The sequence below is a fragment of the Prenolepis imparis genome, unplaced genomic scaffold (genome assembly GCF_030444845.1).
Source record: "Prenolepis imparis isolate NDT839.2.m4 unplaced genomic scaffold, iyPreImpa1.0 SCAF_36, whole genome shotgun sequence".
Classification (NCBI taxonomy): domain Eukaryota; kingdom Metazoa; phylum Arthropoda; class Insecta; order Hymenoptera; family Formicidae; genus Prenolepis; species Prenolepis imparis.
Genome location: NW_028141194.1, coordinates 24,171 through 47,419, shown reverse-complemented (window position 1 = coordinate 47,419; position 23,249 = coordinate 24,171). Strand labels below are relative to the sequence as shown.

The window sequence follows — 23,249 nt, the reverse complement described above, 5'->3', positions numbered from 1 at the left end:
TAATATTATTTTTAATAATTTTATTTTTGCAACCATTTAGTTCATTATTTTATAAAATTGTAACCAGAGTGTGTTAAGAAGGGAAAAATTAAACCTAATATCTTCTAATATATCACCTATTGAAATCTTTCGAAAATCGATGCGTTCTGTTCCGAATATAGGCTGCGCAACGCGTTACTTATATCTTATGCACCGCGCGTACAATAATTCGAGTAAATAACCTCAGCGATATTGCGAGGGTGATCATGTGAGGGGTTCATGTGTTATGCCAGCTTAAGTTTCCACCGTAAATTAGCACGAGGAACACTTCCGTGTATGTAATGGAGAAAAAGGTAACATTGGATAGGGTGATCGCTTTTCTGAGGGTATACCTGATGTTCGCCTGCTGTTGGCCGCTATCACCGAACGCGACGAGACTTCGACGATTTCTTCACAGTGCCTTTCGATATTTCTGCTGCGCGAACTCGACGATATTCATCGTCGCGGTGATATGGACAATCTGCAAACATAAGGATTACATGGTTGTGATGAAACTGGGATGCGAATTGAGCGCCGCCTTACAAATTCTACTGCAGCTGATACTTTTCGCAATGCAGGACAAACGTTTGCAGGTAAGATATACCCAGTGTTGTGCTTATTGTTAGATGATTTTAAAATTAACTATTAGATAAAGATGAGATGAAAATATGTAAATTCATCTTAGATAAGATCAAGATGATTTTGTTTTAAATATATCTAGATAAAAGATAAAATTATATGACGATTCATTTAGATAACTTCCAGATAATATTTTTTTTTAAACCGCTTATGTAAACACAGTTATAAAAAATGTAAATTATAAAAGGAATATAGAAATATATTCATATTTTTATTTGTAAGTTTTTATCGCTTACTTCTTAAGTTCTACTACTTAAGTATTTTTATGTGCTATAACTTTAAACCAAATTATCACTATCTAGATAATTTCTAGATAATTTAGTAAAGATATACTTTTTCAACTAAGATGCAGATATAGATAATACATATTTTTATTATCTATATAAAGACAAGATGACGCCAAAATTTTATCTAGATGATTATCTATATAATTTTATTTAGATAATAGTAAACACTGGATATACCTACACAAAAGTAAAGAAAGTAATAAAGATATAATATAAAGTAAAAACAAATAACATAATAAATTAAATACGCAAACGGTGGATGTCAGCAGTTAAAAAGGCGATATGATAAATTATTCTTTTTTAATATTAGTGACAGGTCTATTATTTATTTATTTATTATATTCTCTTTTATCCTCCCCAGTGACTTTTTGTAATTATTTATAATTTTGCGCTGAAGATAATCCGAAATAGGGATGAAAACGTCCGCTAATGTTTTTGGATTTATAAATATAATAAAGTAATTTCTCTTTTTCGCGCTCCCCAACAATCGCGCTTGTGCTCTTAGCCATCCTTTATTTTATCTTTAAATTATCAAGAGCCTTATTTCTACGCCTGATTAAAACGTTACATGAAATGAATATTATTTTAGGCATAATTATTGTAATACTTGTTATTTTTTAGATTTTGCGCCATAGATTTTGCAACTTTCTCGTGTACAATCAATATGATCTAAGTTGGTCTAATTGATAATAAAATATTTCAATAGTAGTTTACGCATTCATAAAACAATAACAAAATTATTAATAATTGGTTTTGATAAATGCAGTTTATTGTTTTGGAAATTGAGGATTATTACCAGCAAGCTCAAAAACATGAAAAAGAAATTTTTCAACGCTATGTTGACAGATGCAAGTTGTTTTATGGTATGTACAAAAAATATACTTTTTTAATATAAACTTATCTTGAATTAATTGTGTGCATATTAAGCACAATGATATTTAATGAGTTAATAACACTAGTTTAGAAAAAATATTTTTGCTTTTTTTAATATTTTAAACCAGACAAGATGTTTCTTATAGATTTTTGGATGTTGAACACGATGCCGCAAACCAATTTTTACTAATACGTCAGATTTCCGAAACAATTGAGATTTAATATGTAAAAAATAGCTTATTTTTTACGACATTCCACCTATGATGATGAAATCATATAATTGTATTCATAATGTGTAATATTAAGGCTATCGATGCACATATACAGTGTAACTTATCGTGATAGATTTCACTAAATGTATATTTATATGTATATGTATACAATATGTTGTCTCATTTTAATTACCTACCTTGAATTTTTCGAAACAAATTTTTGAAAAAATGTTTCAGACAAAAGTTGTATGATCTAAAGGGGGACAAATAATTATAAAATCAATTTTGAAAAAAATTTTTTCCCAAACCTTTTTCTTTAACAGTATCTCTATTATATGAGAAATAGCTTCCAGCTTTAATCTTTCATAACACGGCTAAAAAGTTAAATATTGAAATTTAAAAAATGCATTTTATACGGGATGAGCAATACGTTCACGATATTTGATCAGACTTTCCGGATAACGTTAACTTTTTTTACAAAAAAATCTTAAATATCGCAAAAAAGCCAGTTTTTACATATTAAACCTCAATTATTTTGGAAATCTGACGTGCTAGTGAAATTTAGTTTGCGGCATCGTTTTTAGCACTCAAAAATCTATAAGAAACACTTTGTTTGGCTTAAAATAATTTTTATCTGTAAACTGGTGTAATTTATACTATCAATATTGTTATAATAAGGATAATTATTCCGCTCGATGTCATTACATAAATAAATTGTTTTTGTGTGTTTGTTTGTTTGCGAAGAATTTATTTTCGTTATTGATGTCTCTTAATTTGTCTTTTAGTTCTGCTAATTCGGAGCGGTGTTGTAAAATGTTTTGTTTCCAGTTTAGTATGTCTGTATTGTTTCGTAACAATAACAATGTTATGTTGACTTTTATTCCTCAGTCTCTGTCTGACTGTTTTTCGACATACATACGTATATCATGAATTTATTCTACTTTTGTTACGAATACGGATTTCGCTTTAGAAAAGGAAGGCATAAACCCTTCTGTGAATTATGTGTACGTGAACCTGTTGTGGGGCTCGAGTTATCAAATGATCCCATGGTGTGTGCTTGTTACGCGGTTTATCGGAGTCCCAATACTCCATACTCATTGCGAATAACTGTAGATGTTATCACTGACTGTGGAACGGTGACGGAAGTTGTGCCCTGGCCCAGGTGGGATATTTCCATTCCCTTGAGGTGTGCAGTAAAGGCCTTTGAGGAAGGGCGACCCTTCCCTTATTACGGATATTTGCCTAAAAGTTTACGCCTGTATAAAAATATCGATCCGAAAAGGTGCAATGATTCCGAGATTCTGAGCTTCTGCAATTTCCTGAAAACCAACCGTGATTGAACCTGAGCCGCGATAAAGGTTTTTATTCTGTTATTTTAATTTCTTTCTTTTCTTTCGCTTTTCAATTTTCTATGAGCGTTTTTAGTTTATTTACATGTATCCATTATTTGCCGGATGATAGACGGTTTGTATTTTATCGATTTTAAATAATTTACAAGTATTTTTAAATATTTTGCTCATAAAATTTGTACCTTGCTATCTGTTAATATTTTTTCGGAAATCCCGTATCGCAAATTGTCCAGTTCTTTATCGAAAAAAGATCGTGTTACACACTTGGTAATATTGAAAAAGCGTCATTGCGAATTCTTAACAAACAGCGAAATTTTTAAATGGTTACATATTGCTTTTAACTCGGACAAACTGAAGACAACAAAATCAAAAAAGCGTCAAGAATTGAACAACAAAAAGAGTATTATATTCTATTTAAACATAGCAACTATTTTAAACAATAGCAGCATTTCTGTGTTTATTTACTAAAGTGAAACTTGGCATCACCCTTATCTCACTTGTCATATTTAACTTTGCATCTATCAGATGACTTATTTATTCCTTGCAGAATTATATTAATGGAGAGGAATATAAAAATTTGAAGGCCTGCAAAATTTTCAACTGAAAGTCTTTCAATGAAAAAAATGGGAAACACTCTTTGAGAACATAATAATGAAACCAGAAATTTAACAAAAGCTAGTCAAATAAAATATTAATTCTATTATTTAATAATATAATTTTGATTTTAGTTAGTATTTCCTATTTTACATGTGTAGCTTATTTTTATAAAATTTTTTCTTAAAAAATGAGAAGTGTTTTTAACTAAACCAATAAGATTCCTTTCTTATAAAAAGAGAGGAGAGAGAAAGAAAAGGGGGGAAGGAAAGGTGAAGAGGAGAGAGGGGGAGGAGCAAGGGAGAGAAAAAGGAAGAGAGAGAGAGAGAGAGAGAGAGAGAGAGAGAGAGAGAAGGGGTTAATTTTATATTAATTTATTATTTTTATGAAATTAACTCAGTACTGAGTACATTAAAATAATTACTAACTATATTAAATATATAATTTAATCTTTAAATCATGATGAAAATGATTGTTATTATATAAATTACTAAAGATATTAAATATAATAATCTTCAAATTAATGGTTATTAATGATTATTATTTTTTAAATTAAAAAACATTTTTTTGTATTCAACATTATGTAAATAATAAATTATATAAATATCAATTACCATAGGTAGCATTTTTTGCTGGGTAATAATGACAGCCATCAGTATGATAGCTACACCCTTGTTTTCGCCACAACCGTTTCCCAGCGCGGCGGAGTATCCATTTGATGTACAACATCAACCATTGAAAACTATTATCTTTGCACATCATATGTTAACTATTTATCAAAGTATGACACAAGTTAGCGCCAATAGTTTTCCTGCTCTTCTACTTTGGTTTGTAGCCGTCAGATTTCACATTTTATCCGAACGCTATCGTACGATGACGAATATGAAAGAGTTCATAAAGTACACTCGAGAACACTACATATTACTCAGGTACATAATATACATATACATATATATATGTATGTATGTTTTAGTAATTAGTAAATGTATGTATGTTTTAGTAATTAGTAAATGTATATTTGTAAATGTATGTTACGCTAAAGCAGGCATGTCAAACACGCGGCCCGCCAACGAAAAAACTGCGGCCCGCCGAAACTTCTTGAAAATCTTTTCAAAAAAATTGTTTTGTGAAAAACGATGTCAAATATCTTCTAAAAAATAATATTAAATTGTGATTTTGTTTATTTTTCATTATAGTTTCTATTTTTGTTTTTTATAAAAAAAAGTAAAATATTTTTTATTATAGTTTCTATTTTTATTTTTTTATTTAAAAAATCGTAAAATATTTTTATTTAAAAAGTAACATAAGATATAAATACAAAGCGACTATGTATAATATACATTGAATATACTAAATATAATAATTTAAAAAATCGTATTTTATTTATTCTAGGAACATTGAAAACATGCGGCCCTCAGCTTAATACAAAATAGATCATGTGGCCCATAATGCAAAACGAGTTTGGCATGCCTGCGCTAAAGTAAACATTTATCAAAATCTTAAGTATACGATATTGAGCGACCTTTTCGCATCTCTTATACAAAATAGATTATAAAAAATGATAAAACATAATATAATCGAAAGGCAGATAATGCAAAAATAAATCAAAAAAATAAATAAAAGTTTTTTGTATAGTGTTACTTTGTTTTAAAAAAATTAATATACGTTTACAATTTTATTTTAAATTTGAATTATTTTAAACTCGAGTAATCTTGCGCTATACATTATTAAACTCAATAACTGGTTAAATTAAATATAAAAATAAAATGTTTTAAAACATGACATATCTCAATTATCAGAAACAATTTCCAAATGATTCAAAGTACAAATTACTCTCACGCCTTCAGTCTTTATACAGGGTGTTTCTTATGTCAAAAATTCAAGAAGTGATTCCTTGGATCATTTTATGAAAATTTATACTTCTGATGATTTTTCGAAAATCGCTTTGTTTCGAGGATATAGGACGATAAAAATTTACAAGAAATACAATATTTTCACAACAATATCATTGCAATATTTTCAACACATTCCGACATCACTGTGTGTGTGTGTATGTGTGTGGTAACAACAAAAAAGTTCTTTGAACACTACATTAATAACTTTTACAAGTAGGTATTAATTATTTTCTTATATAAATTTTTATCGTTCTGTATTTTCAAAACAAAATGATTTTTGAAAAATCATCAAAAGTATAAATTTTTATAAAATAACCCAAGGAATCATCCCTTGAATTTTTGACATATGTTTGAGAAATACCCTGTGTAATACATCTCAAAAGATTATTTATAAAATGTAGGTTTTCATAAATAATTATTTTTGTTAGAGTTTGACATTATCTTTAGTAAATTTATATGCACCGAAAATTTTTCATATATTTATTTCAAATTACTTGAAATATTTTTATTGTTAATATTTATTATATATTAAATATACCATCCAATTTTTAAAAAATTTTATTTAATTAATTTTATTATTAATATTAAATATTAAATATTAAATATATTAAATATTATTGATAAAAGTATAATTTAATTAAATTTTGAGAAAAAATTACATGATATATAAATTTTTTTGAAAATATATCTTTATAAATAATAAAATAATTTGTATAGCAGCACATTTTTATTAATATGAGATAAAATATCAAATAATTAATCGTTCTACTAATTTTATATATAAGAAACATTAGATATAATTAAGTATTCTGACAATGAATTACTTACAGATATGCAAAAGAAGTAGCGCTCGCAATTCGTTATATAGCGCTATTATGCGTAACTTTTAGTATTGGTGCTGTAATATTTGGTTATCTTACTTTTATAAGCGTAAGTATAATATATATATATATTATATACTTTCCCGAGTAAGAAAATTATTACATATTCTGCATCATTACCGTTTTATAATAAGATTACTTTATGTTCTCATTTATTTACAGAGAACAAAATATACTTAATCTAATTATATAAAAAAATATATAATATAATAATTGTATATAAAAATATTAAATAAATTCATATTTCTCTCACTTAATTTGTCATACAGTATATTTATGTATGTATATGTATGCACATGGTAATGTATGCAGAAGCAGCCATGGTCAGTGAAATGGACGTTTCTTATGATAGCTTTCGGAGGTTTTGTAGAACTTTACATGTACGCCTGGCCAGCTGACAATGTAATCAACATGGTAAATTATTTAATAAATAGATTGCAATTTAACTTATAATATAGATAATATAAATTGTTGTTATAATGTTTTTTAAACTAATGTGTTATGCAAACTTTGATTAGAGCACCGACATTGCGTCAGCTGTTTATGATTCATTATGGTATGACGGTGACTTGGCCATGCGAAAACTTTTAATACATGTTATACTAAGAAGTCAACATCCGGTCACTGTTTCAATTCCATGCGCATTACCAAGTTTGTCGATTAATTATTATGCTACAGTAAGTGTTTAACTATCTCTAACCTTTTATATATATATATATATATATATATATATATATATATACCGGGTGTTAAATTTCAAACGTAACAGGTGGAATATCTCGTAAACAATGCATTTTAGAAAAAAATGTTACCTACAAAAGTTGTAGGGTTTCGAGGGGGACATAACATAGTAATATTCATATGACCTTGGGCGGCGTCTCCAAGATCAAGTGGAGGTAAGAATAAATTTTTTAAATGGAAACCTATATTTTTTATTATAACATCTTTTTCTACTAATTAACTTGAACAACTTTTATCTGAAGCATTTTTTTATTTACCTAATATTTTTTAAGATATTCAAGAAAAACTTGGTAATTCTTTCAACATGTTTTTCTATGTAAAAATTCTGTCTTTTTTATTTAAAGATTTATTAATAAAGCATTTTTTCTTTTCTGAATCTTTTCCTTCTGTCATTTGACTTTCAAGCAGATGTATTGTAGTCGATCAGAAAAAACACATAACAGATAGACTGAGCACTCAGTGTGTTTACATTTTTTGTTGTATCGTCAGCGCCAATCCACGGACTTTCATATTTACGGAAGAAGGTGGGAATGTGTAACTTTTTAAATCAGTTACAGTAGTGCGACTAATGTGGTCATTAGAGTAAATTGTGTTTCCATTTTCTATTCTTTTTTCACTTGCCGTTATGGTGCGTTATACTGATGTGGAATATCGTGACATGCTTTTAATTTATGGTGAATGTAGACGAAATGCTAGAGGAGCTGCTAGAGTTTACCGGCAAAGATACTATAATAGGCTCCATTATCCATCTCCCATGGTCTTCATTCGTGTATTTTATCGTTCAGGAGAGCACGGAACTTTTGCCGCTCATCGCAATATAAATCGGCCTCGTCCAGTTTGTAATGACAATAAACGTTTTAGCAGCAATTACTGTGAACCCTCATTACAGTACACGACAATTGTCACGGGAACTTGGAACATCCAACGTAAATGTTTGGAATATTTTGTGTCGTCAACACCAACATCCATATCATATCCACTTACACCAAGCATTAACGCAGGAAGATTATAATAGAAGATTAGAATTTTGCCGATGGGCCTTACAGCGCTATGAAGAAGATGAAATGTTCTTTTCTAAAATATTGTGGAGCGATGAAGCTACATTTCATAACAGTGGCCATGTGAATCGTCATAATCTTCATTATTGGAGCGACCAAAATCCTAGATGGTTAAGACAAATTGATCATCAACATGTATGGTCGTTGAATGTGTGGTGTGCCATTGGTGACACAATTATCGGCCCATTTTTCTTCGATAATATCGTTAACGGACGAATTTTTTTGAACTTTCTGGTTGAGGAACTACCTCCTCTTCTGGAAGATTTACCTCTAAACCTTCGACAGAACATGTGGATGCAACTTGACGGAGCACCTTGCCACTTTAGTGTAATCGTCAGACAACACATGAATGTTATTTTTCCTGACCGATGGATAGGTCGGGGAGGTCCAGTGTCTTGGCCTCCCAGATCACCTAATCTGACTTGCCTAGATTATTATTTGTGGGGTAGAATTCGGAAAATTGTTTATGTTAATCCTCCAACTACAAGAGAAAATATGATAGAACGAATACGCGAAGCGTGCGGAAGAATTTCAAGAGACGAATTACAAAGTGTGCATAATGGTTTCCAACGAAAATTACAAGCTTGCATAGATGTAAGAGGACAACATTTTGAACACTTAGATTAATGGAATTTTTTTTTTTAAGAAAAAGAATTTGGTTGACTTCGATACTCTTTCTAAAAATTCTTTTATTTTTAAATGTGAAGATTTATGAATAAAGTTTATTTCTTATTTGCTTCATTAATTATTTTCTTTTTTCTTTTTTGAGTCCTTTTGTTCCATTATTTGATCTTCAATATCGTAAGCTGAAGAGTTACCAAGTTTTTCTTGAATATCTTAAAAAATATAAGGTAAATAAAAAAATGCTTCAGATAAAAGTTGTTCAAGTTAATTAGTAGAAAAAGATGTTATAATAAAAAATATAGGTTTCCATTTAAAATATTTATTCTTACCTCCACTTGATCTTGGAGACGCCGCCCAAGGTCATATGAATATTACTAAGTTATGTCCCCCTCGAAACCCTACAACTTTTGTAGGAAACATTTTTTTCTAAAATACATTGTTTACGAGATATTCCACCTGTTACGTTTGAAATTTAACACCCGGTATATATATATATATATATATAAAATATAATACATAATATATATATATATATATATTATGTATTATATTTTATGCATTACTATTATTATATCATTTTTTTGTATATATTCTATATTTTTTTCTTTGAATTGCAATCTATTTTTTAGATTTTTATATGCAACAGCAATTGCTATGCAACATTATTTAAGAGTAGTCAATAACATAGTTTTTTTTTAATTTTTCAGTATGTTTCGACCGTTTTTTCGTACATGGCATTTGTGCGTATTTTAATGGGTCAGGAGTAAAAGAAGATTCAAATCTAGAATAAAAATCAATGAATTGTATTTTCATAAAACGTTTGTTATGATATAGAATCACAGTGTTGTAATGAAAATTTGCACTTGTTAGTAAAATCATCATGCAACTATTCTTATATACTTATATTTTATAAATTAGTTATGTTTATAAATTACAAGAATTATTATTTGACTTTTATCTATCGCAATTAATATGTATTTTAATAAAACATTTGACAACAAGTGATATAATAAATTATACTTTTCTTAGTATTACTTACTGTTTAACACAATGAACATAAATACACTTTTATTGTAACTTTTAAATTATTCTGTTAATAAAATAATATGTAATTTGACATAAAATATATATCTGTTTTTTTTTACCTCATATGTATATTTTTACAGAAAAATAATTCTACGTGATATAATCATATAATAAAGATGTATATTCTGTTACATCTATTAATTATTATATATATGTTTCTTATATCTTTCTAATCTTGTCTGAAATTTATATTTTTTATTATCCTTTAATTCCTATCTAAGAATCGAAAACGTAACGATTTATTTGGTATATTAACCATATGAAATTGACTTTGGATATCAGCATAATCGTATTCAATTGTGAATTCTCGTACCAACTGTAAGAGAAAATATAAAATTTAGCCATTTTCCTATTACATCTATTGCTTTATTGCGTGCAAAATTTACCTTTGCAGTGAGCAACATCATTTGCATTTCACCCATATCTTTTCCTAAGCAGGATCGTATACCATGTCCGAAAGGTAGACATGAATACTCTTGAAAAGGGTTACTCGTATTTTCGATCTGTTTCAACCATCTTTCTGGCTGATACTTGCCAGGATCTTCAAACTACTCCGTTGCGATGTTATTTGATTCGCCGTTATGACGAAAGTCTAAAACACAAAAATTATTTATTATCTTACATATAGATTTGAACTAACACTTGCAACTTACCCCCTTCGGTATCGTGTATCCATGTAGCGAAATTGTCGACGATAATAATCTCGTCAAATAGGGAAATGCAGGTCGCAACCTTTCACATAAAAAAATATTATATATAGTACATATAACATTATATTCATAAAACAATATTATATTATACATACAGGGGTTCCTAATAATTAAGTGCGAAAAATTTTAGGGGATGATTCTTTGTCGAAAATTAAGGGAGGTTTTTCATATAAACATATCCTCCTATATCCCTCCCTGAAGAGTTACAGTCCTTCAAAGGGGAAGGTAAAAATTAGGTTTTTACTTTTCTTTTTGAAAACTATTGATTTTACGAAAAAAAAGTTTCTAAAGAAATCAAGCTTTTTAACGCATATTTTTTAGATGATCACATTCCGATTAAAAAGTTCTAATAAAATATTGAATAGGGGTTCTTAATTTTATCTTCTTATAACGATACGAGAAGACTTAAAAAATATTATTAAGTATTCTTTTTCCCCTAATAGAAAATATTCACCAAATTTTATTTTTTAACTTGTCCAAAATTTGAGAAAAAAATTAAAAATGTTTACCTCCTCCTTTGAAAGAATATAACTCCTCAAGAAGAGATACAGGAATACATGTTTATATGAAAAACCTACCTTAATTTTCGACAAGAATCATCTCCTAAAATTTTTCGCACTTATTTAGAAATACCTTGTATATAATATAGTAATAAATAAATAAATAAATATATTATATAACACTTCTTGTTTATTTTTCTATTACGTTGCTTATTATAGGAACTAATGTGTGTATAACTATTCAAAGTTTTTTTAAATTATAATGGAGAAAGACTATAAAGCTATTATTTTATTTTTATAAATTCTATAACCTAAGGCTTTCCTTTATGCATGTTTTTAGATATGGCATGTTTTCCAAGGCTTCTTTTGTCATAGCTGCTTTATTTGTTTTAGGTAAAATAGAGATAATTTCGTCATATAATCGTTTTTGTATTCTAGGATTTCTCGCTAAGAAATAAAGCAGGAACGCCTCGCAATTAATAACCTAAAAATAAAAAAAATATTTATTATATATATTTATATTTTTATTTCTTGTTTATATCAGATTATATTGCACATTACAGCCTGAACGCCTAGAATAATCATATCCATCAAAAGGATAGCAATATCTTCAGAATGGATACCCCGAATTATCATCTTTTCGAGCAATGAGAAATTTTTTTCTTCATTCGTAGATTTTTCTGGTTTTGATAGCGAAGAAGTCTGCAGTTTGCTCTGCATTTGATGAATATATTTTCCAATAATCCTAAAGTAGAGATTCATGTGTGTAAATATATGAAATCAACAAAGCATAATATTACTAAAAATTAAAAGTTTTATGGTCATCACATACAATCAAATTATAATTTATAATTATAATTATTATTGTTAAAAATAGAATTATTATTATATAATAAATATACACACAACAGAATGATAATATATTTGATAAGATATTTCTTGTTGAGGTGTTCTGTCAAATATTTCATATAACTCACTCGTCAAGGATGTCGCAAGCTGCAAAAAGTTTTTTGGCGAATGGAGTTTCGAAAAATCTCCACACTTGAAATCCAGTTTCGCACCGGCTCATATATGTATGAGCGGTACTTAACGCATCCATAACTTTTGTAGCCTCGGACGTTGATTTCGAGAAATCGAGAAAACTAAGATGCCTATTGAACATCATTACATAGAAACATTCCAGACCCCATGCGGTGAGGTCCTGATGAAAATTCGTTGGTACCTATTGTTAATAATAACAAATAATAACTAAAATACTACTTTTCAAGTTTATTTATTATTATATTAAGCTATGTTTGACAATACTATGTGTTATCATCTTTGTAAAATTTATTCCCTTATGAGATTTATATACCCATACATAAAAGATTGCTTTTTCATAATTTTTCTTTACTCTTTAAACGTTATTTTGTATGTTATTTAATTAACATTACTATACAAAATTTTTTTTAACATTAAATTTTTTAATATTAAATTTAGTTTTTTAACATATAGCATACCTCGTCTTGTCGATTGCGTATTCTACGAATTTTGTTAACCAGTTCGCCACACACTAAATTCAGTTTTCCGACATAATTCGAAATTGTTTCATGGAACGGCTGATCGACTTTGTCTTTCACTTCTAACCACTCCAAACCTTGTCTGATATTTTATAAAATTTACATTTATTTTATACAATTATTGCATTATTTAATGTTTTATAAAAAAAAACATAAAATATTTTTATAAAAAATATATAAATTAATAAATACTGTTATATATTTTACATAAATTCTTTTATATAAATACTTTTATATAATTATTTTATACAAATATTTTTATATAAATATAAATAAACAAATATGATTAAATTCGCATATTTATTTAATTTAAGCAAAATGTTTTACTTATGATATCAACGTTTTGTATATATAATTAGATTTATTATTATCGTATATATTATATATATATTTTTGTATATAAATAATACAAATATATAAAATATATAAAAATGTTTTGTAAATATTATAATTAGATTAGAGATTTATTATTTTATATATTTTATAATACGATATATTATACTAATACGATATATTATACTAATATACACCCTAGTGTATATTAGTATAATATATCGTATTACTGAAAATTATGAAAGAATTATCAGTGACGCAGTTTGTTTCAATCTAACGCAAATTACATATATAATACTTTGAAATTAAATATTCAATTTTCAGATATAATTTTACTTTTTCAATGTACTACAATTTTTTCATTTTTCCGATATAAACTGATAATTTAATGAAAAATTTTGTGTTGCTCTTATAGCACCACTTGTCTGAATAAGATATGAGTCTATATCTAGGAAGAAAAATCAGTATCTCAAAGTTTAAGCCAGTGCGGACTCTGTATCCAAAAGGAAACAGTCCCAGCACCCACTGGCTTAAACTCTAAAAATCTCGTCGGTGCGGACTCTGTCATTTAAAAATTGACAGTCCCAGCACCCACCGGCGAGATTTTTAGAGAATTCTTTGATTAATATTGTATTCGTCTGAGTAAGGATCTACGAAGATAAATCGTCAATATCTCAAATTTTAAGCCAGTGCGGACTCTGTAACCAAAAGGGTACAGTCCCAGCACCCACCGGCGAGATTTTCAGAGAATTCTTCTTAATGAATTATATAAAAGTTACATTACATTATACATCCGATGAAAAAATTGTAGCACATTGATAAAACAAAAGAAAACTTAGTACTTAATCACAATTTCAAATCCCTACTACATTAAAGTCTATTGTAAAACTTGACCTTATTATATGCTATGTATATATTTCATCTGCATTTAGAAGACTGAGGACTGTTATTTATTAGGATAAACAAAAAGAAAAAGAAAATTGTATCTTATTTACTACACGATAAGATAGTTACGTGTTGTCTAAAGACTGCCCATAAAGTTGAAGTTCAGTGAAGATCGAATGTGTTCAATCGATGCGATTATCTTCTTCGTTTCCCATGGCCTTATCAAATCTTTGTTTCCTTTGTTTGGCAAAGCGTAGCCATTCCGCTGCTATATGATCAAATTGGGATTCTGTCAGGCTTATGTTGCGCAACATTATTTCTCCTAGAAACAAAAATTAATATCTTGAGCTCATAAACATTTTGGTTTGTACATTTACTAGGATCTATAACATACTTCTCATAAGTTTCGTCATGTATAAGTCCACGATTCGAAAATTATTTCGTAATCCTTTCCACGAACAATTCATGGCACATTCATCCGTGAATATTTTTTTCAAAGTTCGATAGATACTATCTCTTGAATTATTTCCTCCGATTTTCGATAGTAATTCTTTCTATAAAACAAAAAATACATGTTACATGCATTATAATTATATAAATATTAATAAAATGCGATTATCAAGTTCATAAAAGTAAAATATAATATAAAACTTACAAATTGTGTCACTGCCTCATCCGTAGTTTTTAATAAATTATCGAATTCTTTTATAGTATTGATTGTTGTAAGTGGTAAAAATTGTGCAATAAAAGCATCATTATTTTCAACCACATTGATTGCACGATTTTTAAGGGAAGTTCTATTTAAACGTTGATTTATATCTCTCAATGTGATATGGATTGCAGCCATCATGCGTAACATTTTTTTATTTTCTGTAACAAACAATAAGAGTTAAAATAAGTTAAATTAAAAGATGTGTTAATAAAATGCAAGTAAAAAGAATATTTACGTTTTATATTTAAATCTTCCTTATTCTGAGTTGAGGTTGAGGCTGCATCATTTACATTATATTCTGAAATATAAAACAAAAGTTACTCTTTTTTTATTTGTTCCATATTATAATGTAAATTTGTTTACTGTTTCTATTGTATTTTTATAATTTTTGAACTACATACCTTCAAATATTACCGGCACATTCCGAATGTCTATATTTTCGTCCATTGAAAAATTATTTTCTTCTTCTTCTGAAACTTTATTATTATTGAATATTATATTATTATTATTACAATTATTATTATTTCAATTATTTTTAGATACCATGTTCTGGACTTGAAGTTGCATTCTGTGCACTTTCATCATATGTTTGTTTTCGTACGTTAGAATTGTTAGAATTATTGTTAGAATTATGCATCGTAAAGTTGTTTGGGCAAGATGGTGGCATAGACACTATATTGGCATCACACTGTTTTCCTGGAAAGTTGCAATAAATTTCATGTTAAAATTATAACATTGAAATTAAAAGGATAATTAATTAGGATAAAAATTAATATACGTTTTTATGATACATACTTCTTATCTTGTTATGTTTTCGAGATTGGGAACTTTCACATTCCTCTTCCTCACTGCTATATCGGGTGCATGGCACATGTTGCCTTTTCCCTCTTCCCAATCGTTCTTCATCTATCGTCTGATAATTGGAATCTGCAGCGTTTTTTCGAGCTGATTCCAGAGATGCTAAAGAAGAAAAATTCTTAAAATTTTGTGTACATGTATTCCATTATTTTCAGACAAATATTAACACGTACATAAGTATACTTACAACAATATTTGATGAAATCGACTTCATGTCGAACCCAAGTGTCATAATTAGGAGTCGCATAGTTATTTATCAGTATTGCGCAATTTACTGTTCGAGGTGGCCACAAACACCATTGTCCATTGGCAGTTCTTTCCATCAACCAAGTTACTGGTATTTCAGAATATGAAGAATCCAATTTAAATTTTACAACAGCGTACTTCCTTGTACTTTCAATATTGTCATTCATTCTGAAACTGAAATAAAAAGAATATTTTAATTGAACATTCTCATAAATAAAACTTGAAAATTAATAAGCATAAAATAAAACATCTGTTGAAATGAATAATAGTCAAATTTAACATGCAGACAATTTTATAAATATTATATAAATATGAATTATAATTGTGTATATTATATAATTATATACAATAATTTTCGCTCTTCTTGCTCATAAACAATTGCATAATAATATTAAACAAAATAAAACTTAAAAAATATGATATATTCTTTTATAAAAAATTTATATACTAATTGATTTCAAATATTAAACCCACCTTATAAATGTTTGCCATTCTTCAATACAAAGGCAACGGATTAAGATTCAGTATTCATAACTTAAGGCAGAAGTAAAAATTGTAAAAAAAGAAGTAATAGATTGTAATATTGAAAAACAATTCTTAAAATTATTGAAAGAATCGACATATATAATACTAATGTATTGTTCCTAATTATTGGTGTGTTGAAGCGGTATTATTATATACGAATCAATTTCATCAGGATGTTTTATTTTTAAACATTTTTTTGTTATTCGTGTTATTGGAATTGTTATTGTATTATAAGTTGTTGCATTTGATATGACCAATATTCCAAGTTTTTCCGAATCGCATGGTACAGTAAAAAAAGATGTGGGATTTGAAAAACATTTTGCGCGAATAACTAAAATGCGATTATCTTCAAATATATCCAAAATGAAAACTACAAATTTGTCATCAAGAATAGTACAGTCATCCGGTTTGATATATTGTAATTCTAAAATTTTGAAATTGCACATGAGAAATTGTGTTATTATTTTTGTAAATAGCAATGGGATATTGCACCATGTGATAGGATCGAACTGGAAGTTGTAATTCTTCCAATACACGATTACATAATTCCTGTAAAGGTTTTCCAGAATTATGTAACTTTTTTTAATTTTCTGCATATGGTTTTCAAATTTAAAACAACTAAAATTATCTAAGCAACCAAAAGTTTGCACATCACAGGCAAGGTAAATAAGATTGTGAACATTGTGCGAAATAAATTCGTCACCATAAATTTTTCCAAAATTAGAAACAAACCATAATAGCAATGAATCCGCATAAGCATTGAATTTTACACATAATTGAGAATCAGTTAAAATCCTTATAGCAACACTAAGAGAAAGAAAATGGTTGTAACAAGTGACAGATAACACAGATTTCATTGTTACAATTCCCGTGTACAATAAAAATTGGCGAAATCCCGTCGCTTTCCATCTATCTACGTCATGTAAAGCTCTAGGCTTTCTTGCAAATTCTGACGGAATATAAGATTTCATTGCGATTAAATGAGACGAAACAGAATTTATATTTTCTGTTGATAATCTAATGTTTTTATTTCCCCTACGCCATAATTGTAATAACCGTTTTACGACACCTAAACAAACGAGATCCATATAGTCTAGCGGAATTTGCGAAGCCATGCCAATAGAAAGATTTTCCAATATAGAATTACCCGTGTGATGTTCTATTTGACATCGATTTTTGAACATATCGTTTGTGCGTAAAGTGTTATGAGTCTCTGGAAAAATCACTCTATTATGTGCAAAATCACCATGTACATTGTGTACATTTGGAGCATGAAAAATACCCGGTATGACCTTTAGTATACGTTATAAAACATTTAGCTGGGGTATCACATACTATAGCATTAATAGAAATGGTATATTTTATATTAGAAACAGTTATACCATTTTTTGAAATGAAAATGAAATCATTGACAAAATCAGTCAGAAAATTATTAGCATCATTAGGTTTTGATGTATCGTGATATACACCAATTATAAAAGGCAATGTGTAGATATCTATTTTTTCAATAGATGCCATAATCGGCCAGAATTGGCTTCCTGAACTTTTAGAAATTGGTAAGCCATCTATATTTACATTTAAATTTATTTCGTTTTTCGTTATAAATTTAGAATATATTTTTATAGATTGCTCGAGAGAAGGCAAAAGACCAAAGTGCGCATAATGACCGCTCGCCACAGATTTTATATGATGTAAAGACGTGTTTCGTGGTGTTCGAAGTAAAATTCTAACATCGTTAGGTAATTCGATATGACCGTTTTTTTTTAGAATATGAAGCAGTTTATTAGCAGTATTGTGCGGAATATTATGTTCGATAATTAACGTTTGCAAATCTTTCCAGAAACTCATATGGTTATTACAATCAGAATTATTTGTCAATAATGAAATATCTTGTGAAATTACGCTATGTTCTTCATTGCTATTTTCATCAAACTGCGATGTTTTTGATAATTCATCACAGTTATTTAAACTACAAGATAATGTGTCACTTTTATGAAATGTATCATTAGAATTTTCGAAAGTAAATACCGCTTCTTCGTTTGCATTAGGAACTACGTTTGAAGCAGTTAATTGAATTGAATGAGAGTCTGTAATGTGATCTAATTCATGACTAATTAATTGATTTCTTCGCCTTTTAGTTAAATATCGATAATCTTTTGGCATGATTAAAATGGATTGCACAAACAAAAAGTGCTGAAAAATATATACATATATGCAAACAAATTTAAAAAATAAAACGTAATCAAACTAAAAAAAATATGAATTGCAAAAAATTAAATAATATCAAAAATTCATAATATGCATGTGTAAATGCAATTTAATAAATATATCGCTTACCAATGCAAGTAAAATCGCTGAGAATATGAAACTTCTTGGGAAGCAGGAAAAAGTGTAACGCAACAAAAGTGACTTCGAAAGGCCTTGTCTTCAAAATTGACTTTGACAGTCCTTAATATCTTCAAAAGCGACAACTTATTATGTACAAACGCGACAACTTATTATGTACAACCTCAAAGCAAACTGTAACACACAAACAGATAAAAATTTTACAAATATTATTACTAAATAAAACATTTTTACGCATAAATGTATATGTCAAAGGATATATTCAAGAATAAATCTCATTTTTGGGTGTGTTAATGCAATTTATAAATATATATCGCTTACCAATGCAAGTTGAATCGCTGAGAATATGAAATTCTTTGGGAAGCAGGAAATAATGTAACGCATTAAGTAACTTCAAAAGGCCTTCTCTTCAAAAATGACTTTGGTAGATCTTAATCGCTGAGAATAATATGAAACTGCTTGATAAGCAGGAAAAAGTATAATGCATTAAAGTGGCTTCGTAAGGTCTTGTCTTCTCAATCAGTGCGGGAACTTATATGTATAACCTTATCAAAATAAATTGTATCATACAAAAAGATTAAAATACAGTTGAAATACACAATAATAACTTACAATAAATATATATTAGGCACCTTTCACGTTCTGTGTCGCTGAGACGTGTTCTTCATTTGTTTATCTCTTCGCATTATTGAAAGGAACATCGTGAAACATTAGAACGCCATAAAACAATAAATCAATAAATATAACAACCATCAGGCCTTCCATAAAATTCCATGAAAGGACATGCTTCGTCTTCTTTTTTAGACTGTAAAAATAAATACTGGACATTATAATATATTATACAAAAATTATTATTGCATTATATTGTATAAGACGAGACAAAGCATAACAATTTATTTTATTATAAATTAACTTTTATAATTGCAATGCGGTTTTTATACAGACATAACCCAACTTCTTTGGGTTAAATATACTGTGGCAATATAGAAAAAATAATAAAATGCCAAAAATATATGCAACAATAATTTTCATTTTATATATTTCATTAAATATTCAACATAATATTTTAATATTTATAGTTTAAAAAGAAGATTATATCTTAGATTAAAAATGTACTTACCGAAGCATGTCCCTTTCTTGACGAAACCACAGATTTTAATAGGTGCGTTCGGGGAGACGCTATTAGCGCTGACAGCGTCATTCTATCTCTGTTACTTACTAAAAGGTGAACAAGGATAGAGCACGCTCACAGCTGTGACGTCCCGTCTAAATTTTAAATTTATATTTTTTAATACCCACTGCGCGCTATCTTTATTCCTGCATTCTATTAACAACTTTACCACAGTATATACAGTAGCGCAACTCTCTGTCGGCGCCTTTGAAGTTAGTGTTGGCCAAAATGGAGTGCGCATGTGCGAAATAAGCGAGTTGCCCAGTAATGCCATCTAAACTTCTCTCTCGCACACTCTTGTTTGTTCTCTCTCCAACTCATTCTCTTTCTAACTCAGTCATTACTAACATATCAGAATAATATAATTTAACAAAAATAATACAAAATAGAAAGAAATACAAATTATTATAATAATATGTATGTTAAAAAATAAATAAAAATTTCTAAAGCGTATCATTAATAAATAATATGAGACGTGTGTAATGTTAAAATAGACAAAGGCAAAAAAAAGAAAATATAATATATAAAAATTATTAACTATATACATTGTTATAAAAAAAATCATAGTATTATTAATTATATGTATCAAAATAATAAAATTATATATTATACAAAAATTTAATTGCACGCTATAAATAAGTGACAACGAGAAATAATAAAATGCAATATTTTTATAAAATAAAAAAATTATATTTATTAAATATATATTTTTGTATAATAATGTTAATATGAAGTATATAAATAAAATTTATGAAACAAAAATATAATCACATATAAAATATTTATTACAAATCACATATAAAATATTTATTACAAATTTTATTAATAAATAAAATTAAAAGTATTTTAGTTTTCCTAAAAATAACATGTTGATTTAATGTAGATATTCTAAAAATTACATTACATATTATATATTTATGATAAACAAAGAAATGTTTAAAAAATATTTTTATAAATATGCATATACATACATACATATATATATATATATATATATATATATATATATATATATATACCTAATATCTCTATTTTTTCTTCCAAATTCTTTACCTGTCTGTACCTCAGCTTCTCGATCCACCTCGATACAAACAAGAAAGAACCTCAGAAGAGCAAAAGAAACTTTATATAAAATAATTAATAATATTATAATACATATAGTATAGTAAAAATACATATAGTAATAATCTATAAATAATGTTTTTATAAAAAATGAGATGAAATTAATTTTAATTACCGCTTTGTATACTTACTAATTATTATTCCAAATTGGCATGAGAATTATTGTCGCAATTAAAGAGGGCATTTAAATGTGTTAAGGCATTTAAATGAGACTGAGAGAGACCGAAACAAGTAAGAGTGAGTGAAAGAGAAGTTCAGATGGCACTACTGGGCAACTCGCTTACTTCGCGCATGCGCACTCCATTTTGGCCAACACAAAATCGAGAGAGTTGCGCTACTGTATATACTGTGACTTTACTCTTAATTTTACCTTTTAACAGAGAGAAACCTGAGAGCGGCCACCGCGATTCAGTGGACGCGTGTACTGATGCGCCCCCTGAGAAAGTAGACGTGAACTACGTCGTAACGCTCGGTAAAAAATATAGAATATGGTTCGAATCCGTGATATGGTTCATATCCAAACTATTCGGATAAGAACCGAGTTGAGAACCAGATGAGTCAGACAAGGACCAACAATCCATCGCTCTGACTTTTTCCCACCAACGAACGTCTCGCGGATTCATGCGGCGGCAGGCACGAGATTTCGCCTTTCGCGCGTAGCGTGTCACGTAATTCGAGAAGGACAAAATTTTATGACGTTAAACTTTGGGCAATATATAAAAAATTAAATATATTAAATATAAGGTGTAAAATCAGATTATAAGTTAAATAAAAATTATATCCAGTTTCCTGAGTACATTAAAAAAATTGTTTTCTGACAGTGCATATTAAAAAAATTGTTGAATTAATTTTGTTTTACATGAATAAATATTCTAATTTGCATAAATAATAAAAAAAAAGTGCGAGTGACGGGAATCGAACCCGACTCACAATCAGTAACGTGATAACCACGGACTTAAGTGTACGTACTACGAGTCGGGTTCAATTCCCGTCACTCGCACTTTTTTTTTATTATTTATGCAAATTAGAATATTTATTCGTCAAAACAAAATTAATTCAACAATTTTTTTAATTTGCACTATCAATAAAGCGTTTTATTATTTGTTTCATTTTATATTAAATATAACGTGTAAAATCAGGTTATAAGTTGAATAAAAATTATATCCAGTTTCCTGAGTAAATTAAAAAAATTGTTTTTTGAAAGCGCAAATTAAAAAAATTGTTGAATTAAATTTGTTTTACATGAATAAATATTCTAATTTGCATAAATAATAAAAAAAAAAGTGCGAGTGACGGGAATCGAACCCAACTCACAATCAGTAACGTGATAACCACGGACTTAAGTGTACGTACTACGAGTCGGGTTCGATTCCCGTCACTCGCACTTTTTTTTATTATTTATGCAAATTAGAATATTTATTCATGTAAAACAAATTTAATTCAACAATTTTTTTAATTTGCACTATCAATAAAGCGTTTTATTATTTGTTTCATTTTATATCCCACACAGCATGTAAATTCCGAGAATGTTCTGAGAATATCACAAAAGTATATTGCGTATGTTCTAGGAACATTCGAAATACATACTGCGATATACTGAGTATGTACTAAGAATGCTACTATGTCCGATTTTTCCTGCTTCTCAGTACATACTGAAAATATCTTTTAGTATATAATAAGTATATCTATAGAATGTCTTGAGTATGACATTGGTATATACATATATGTACTAATAATGTACTAATAATATACTCAAGACATTCTATAGATTAACTTATATTTTCTATATTTTATATATAAATATAAATGATATATGTTACCGTAAACACCCCATATTTGTTTTTTCATATACTTACTAGTAAAAATATGCAAATTTTGACTACTAAGTATACGGAAAAACAGATTTCGAGTGTTATGGTACATATATATATAATCCATTTATATTTATACTATAAATTTAACTATAAATTTTACTATAAATAAAAAAAGTTTGTGTAAAATATTAACATTTTGTTCACACATAAA

General features: G+C 28.0%; 2 protein-coding genes and 1 pseudogene across 8 annotated transcripts; 1 reads left to right on the top strand and 2 right to left on the bottom strand.

Moving 5' to 3' along the window:
- The first annotated feature begins 320 nt into the window (after positions 1-320).
- On the top strand, positions 321-10,152 carry LOC145946997 (odorant receptor Or2-like). 2 transcript variants are annotated; one of them, XM_083056766.1, is made up of 7 exons: positions 321-611; positions 1,711-1,807; positions 4,592-4,901; positions 6,698-6,797; positions 7,061-7,162; positions 7,267-7,425; positions 9,879-10,152. In XM_083056766.1, exons 1-7 carry the CDS (start codon positions 321-323, stop codon positions 9,936-9,938), a joined length of 1,119 nt encoding a protein of 372 aa, XP_082912892.1. In that variant the 3' UTR covers positions 9,939-10,152. The 2 variants fall into 2 exon arrangements, with proteins under 2 accessions (XP_082912892.1, XP_082912893.1); XM_083056767.1 differs by lacking the exon at positions 7,267-7,425 and having other exon boundaries at positions 7,061-7,150.
- A 48-nt stretch (positions 10,153-10,200) lies between these two features.
- Positions 10,201-13,722, bottom strand: LOC145947010 (putative cytochrome P450 12a5, mitochondrial; annotated as a pseudogene). The gene is made up of 8 exons (XR_014427110.1): positions 13,712-13,722; positions 12,967-13,108; positions 12,445-12,689; positions 12,029-12,212; positions 11,779-11,951; positions 10,911-10,989; positions 10,644-10,849; positions 10,201-10,573 (listed from the first exon to the last, which is right to left on the bottom strand). The product of XR_014427110.1 is annotated as a putative cytochrome P450 12a5, mitochondrial (transcript).
- On the bottom strand, positions 12,966-20,312 carry LOC145946994 (uncharacterized). Of its 5 annotated transcripts, XM_083056758.1 has the most exons (14): positions 20,052-20,312; positions 19,564-19,736; positions 19,253-19,476; positions 18,923-19,105; positions 16,535-16,553; positions 16,002-16,234; positions 15,752-15,916; positions 15,500-15,652; positions 15,358-15,432; positions 15,192-15,254; positions 14,900-15,114; positions 14,639-14,798; positions 14,374-14,566; positions 12,966-13,108 (listed from the first exon to the last, which is right to left on the bottom strand). In XM_083056758.1, the coding sequence occupies exons 6-13, from the start codon at positions 16,225-16,227 to the stop codon at positions 14,427-14,429; spliced, it is 1,197 nt and encodes a 398-aa protein (XP_082912884.1). In that variant the 5' UTR covers positions 16,228-16,234; positions 16,535-16,553; positions 18,923-19,105; positions 19,253-19,476; positions 19,564-19,736; positions 20,052-20,312; the 3' UTR covers positions 12,966-13,108; positions 14,374-14,426. The 5 variants fall into 5 exon arrangements, with proteins under 5 accessions (XP_082912884.1, XP_082912886.1, XP_082912887.1 ...); XM_083056760.1 differs by lacking the exon at positions 16,535-16,553 and having other exon boundaries at positions 15,358-15,426; XM_083056761.1 differs by lacking the exon at positions 16,535-16,553 and having other exon boundaries at positions 15,358-15,423.
- Positions 20,313-23,249: the final 2,937 nt, after the last annotated feature.

What these genes read in the sequence shown, in the direction of transcription:
- LOC145946997 (XM_083056766.1), top strand. Translation starts at nt 321, where the DNA reads ATGGAGAAAAAGGTAACATTGGATAGGGTGATCGCTTTTCTGAGGGTA. An exon ending in GTTATCTTACTTTTATAAGC is followed by an intron (nt 6,798 to 7,060) that starts GTAAGTATAATA and finishes TAATGTATGCAG; the next exon opens with AAGCAGCCATGGTCAGTGAA. An exon ending in CTGACAATGTAATCAACATG is followed by an intron (nt 7,163 to 7,266) that starts GTAAATTATTTA and finishes AACTTTGATTAG; the next exon opens with AGCACCGACATTGCGTCAGC.
- LOC145946994 (XM_083056758.1), bottom strand. Translation starts at nt 16,227, where the DNA reads ATGAATGACAATATTGAAAGTACAAGGAAGTACGCTGTTGTAAAATTT. An exon ending in CGATTTCATCAAATATTGTT is followed by an intron (nt 15,917 to 16,001) that starts GTAAGTATACTT and finishes TTTCTTCTTTAG; the next exon opens with CATCTCTGGAATCAGCTCGA. An exon ending in AAAACATAACAAGATAAGAA is followed by an intron (nt 15,653 to 15,751) that starts GTATGTATCATA and finishes GCAACTTTCCAG; the next exon opens with GAAAACAGTGTGATGCCAAT.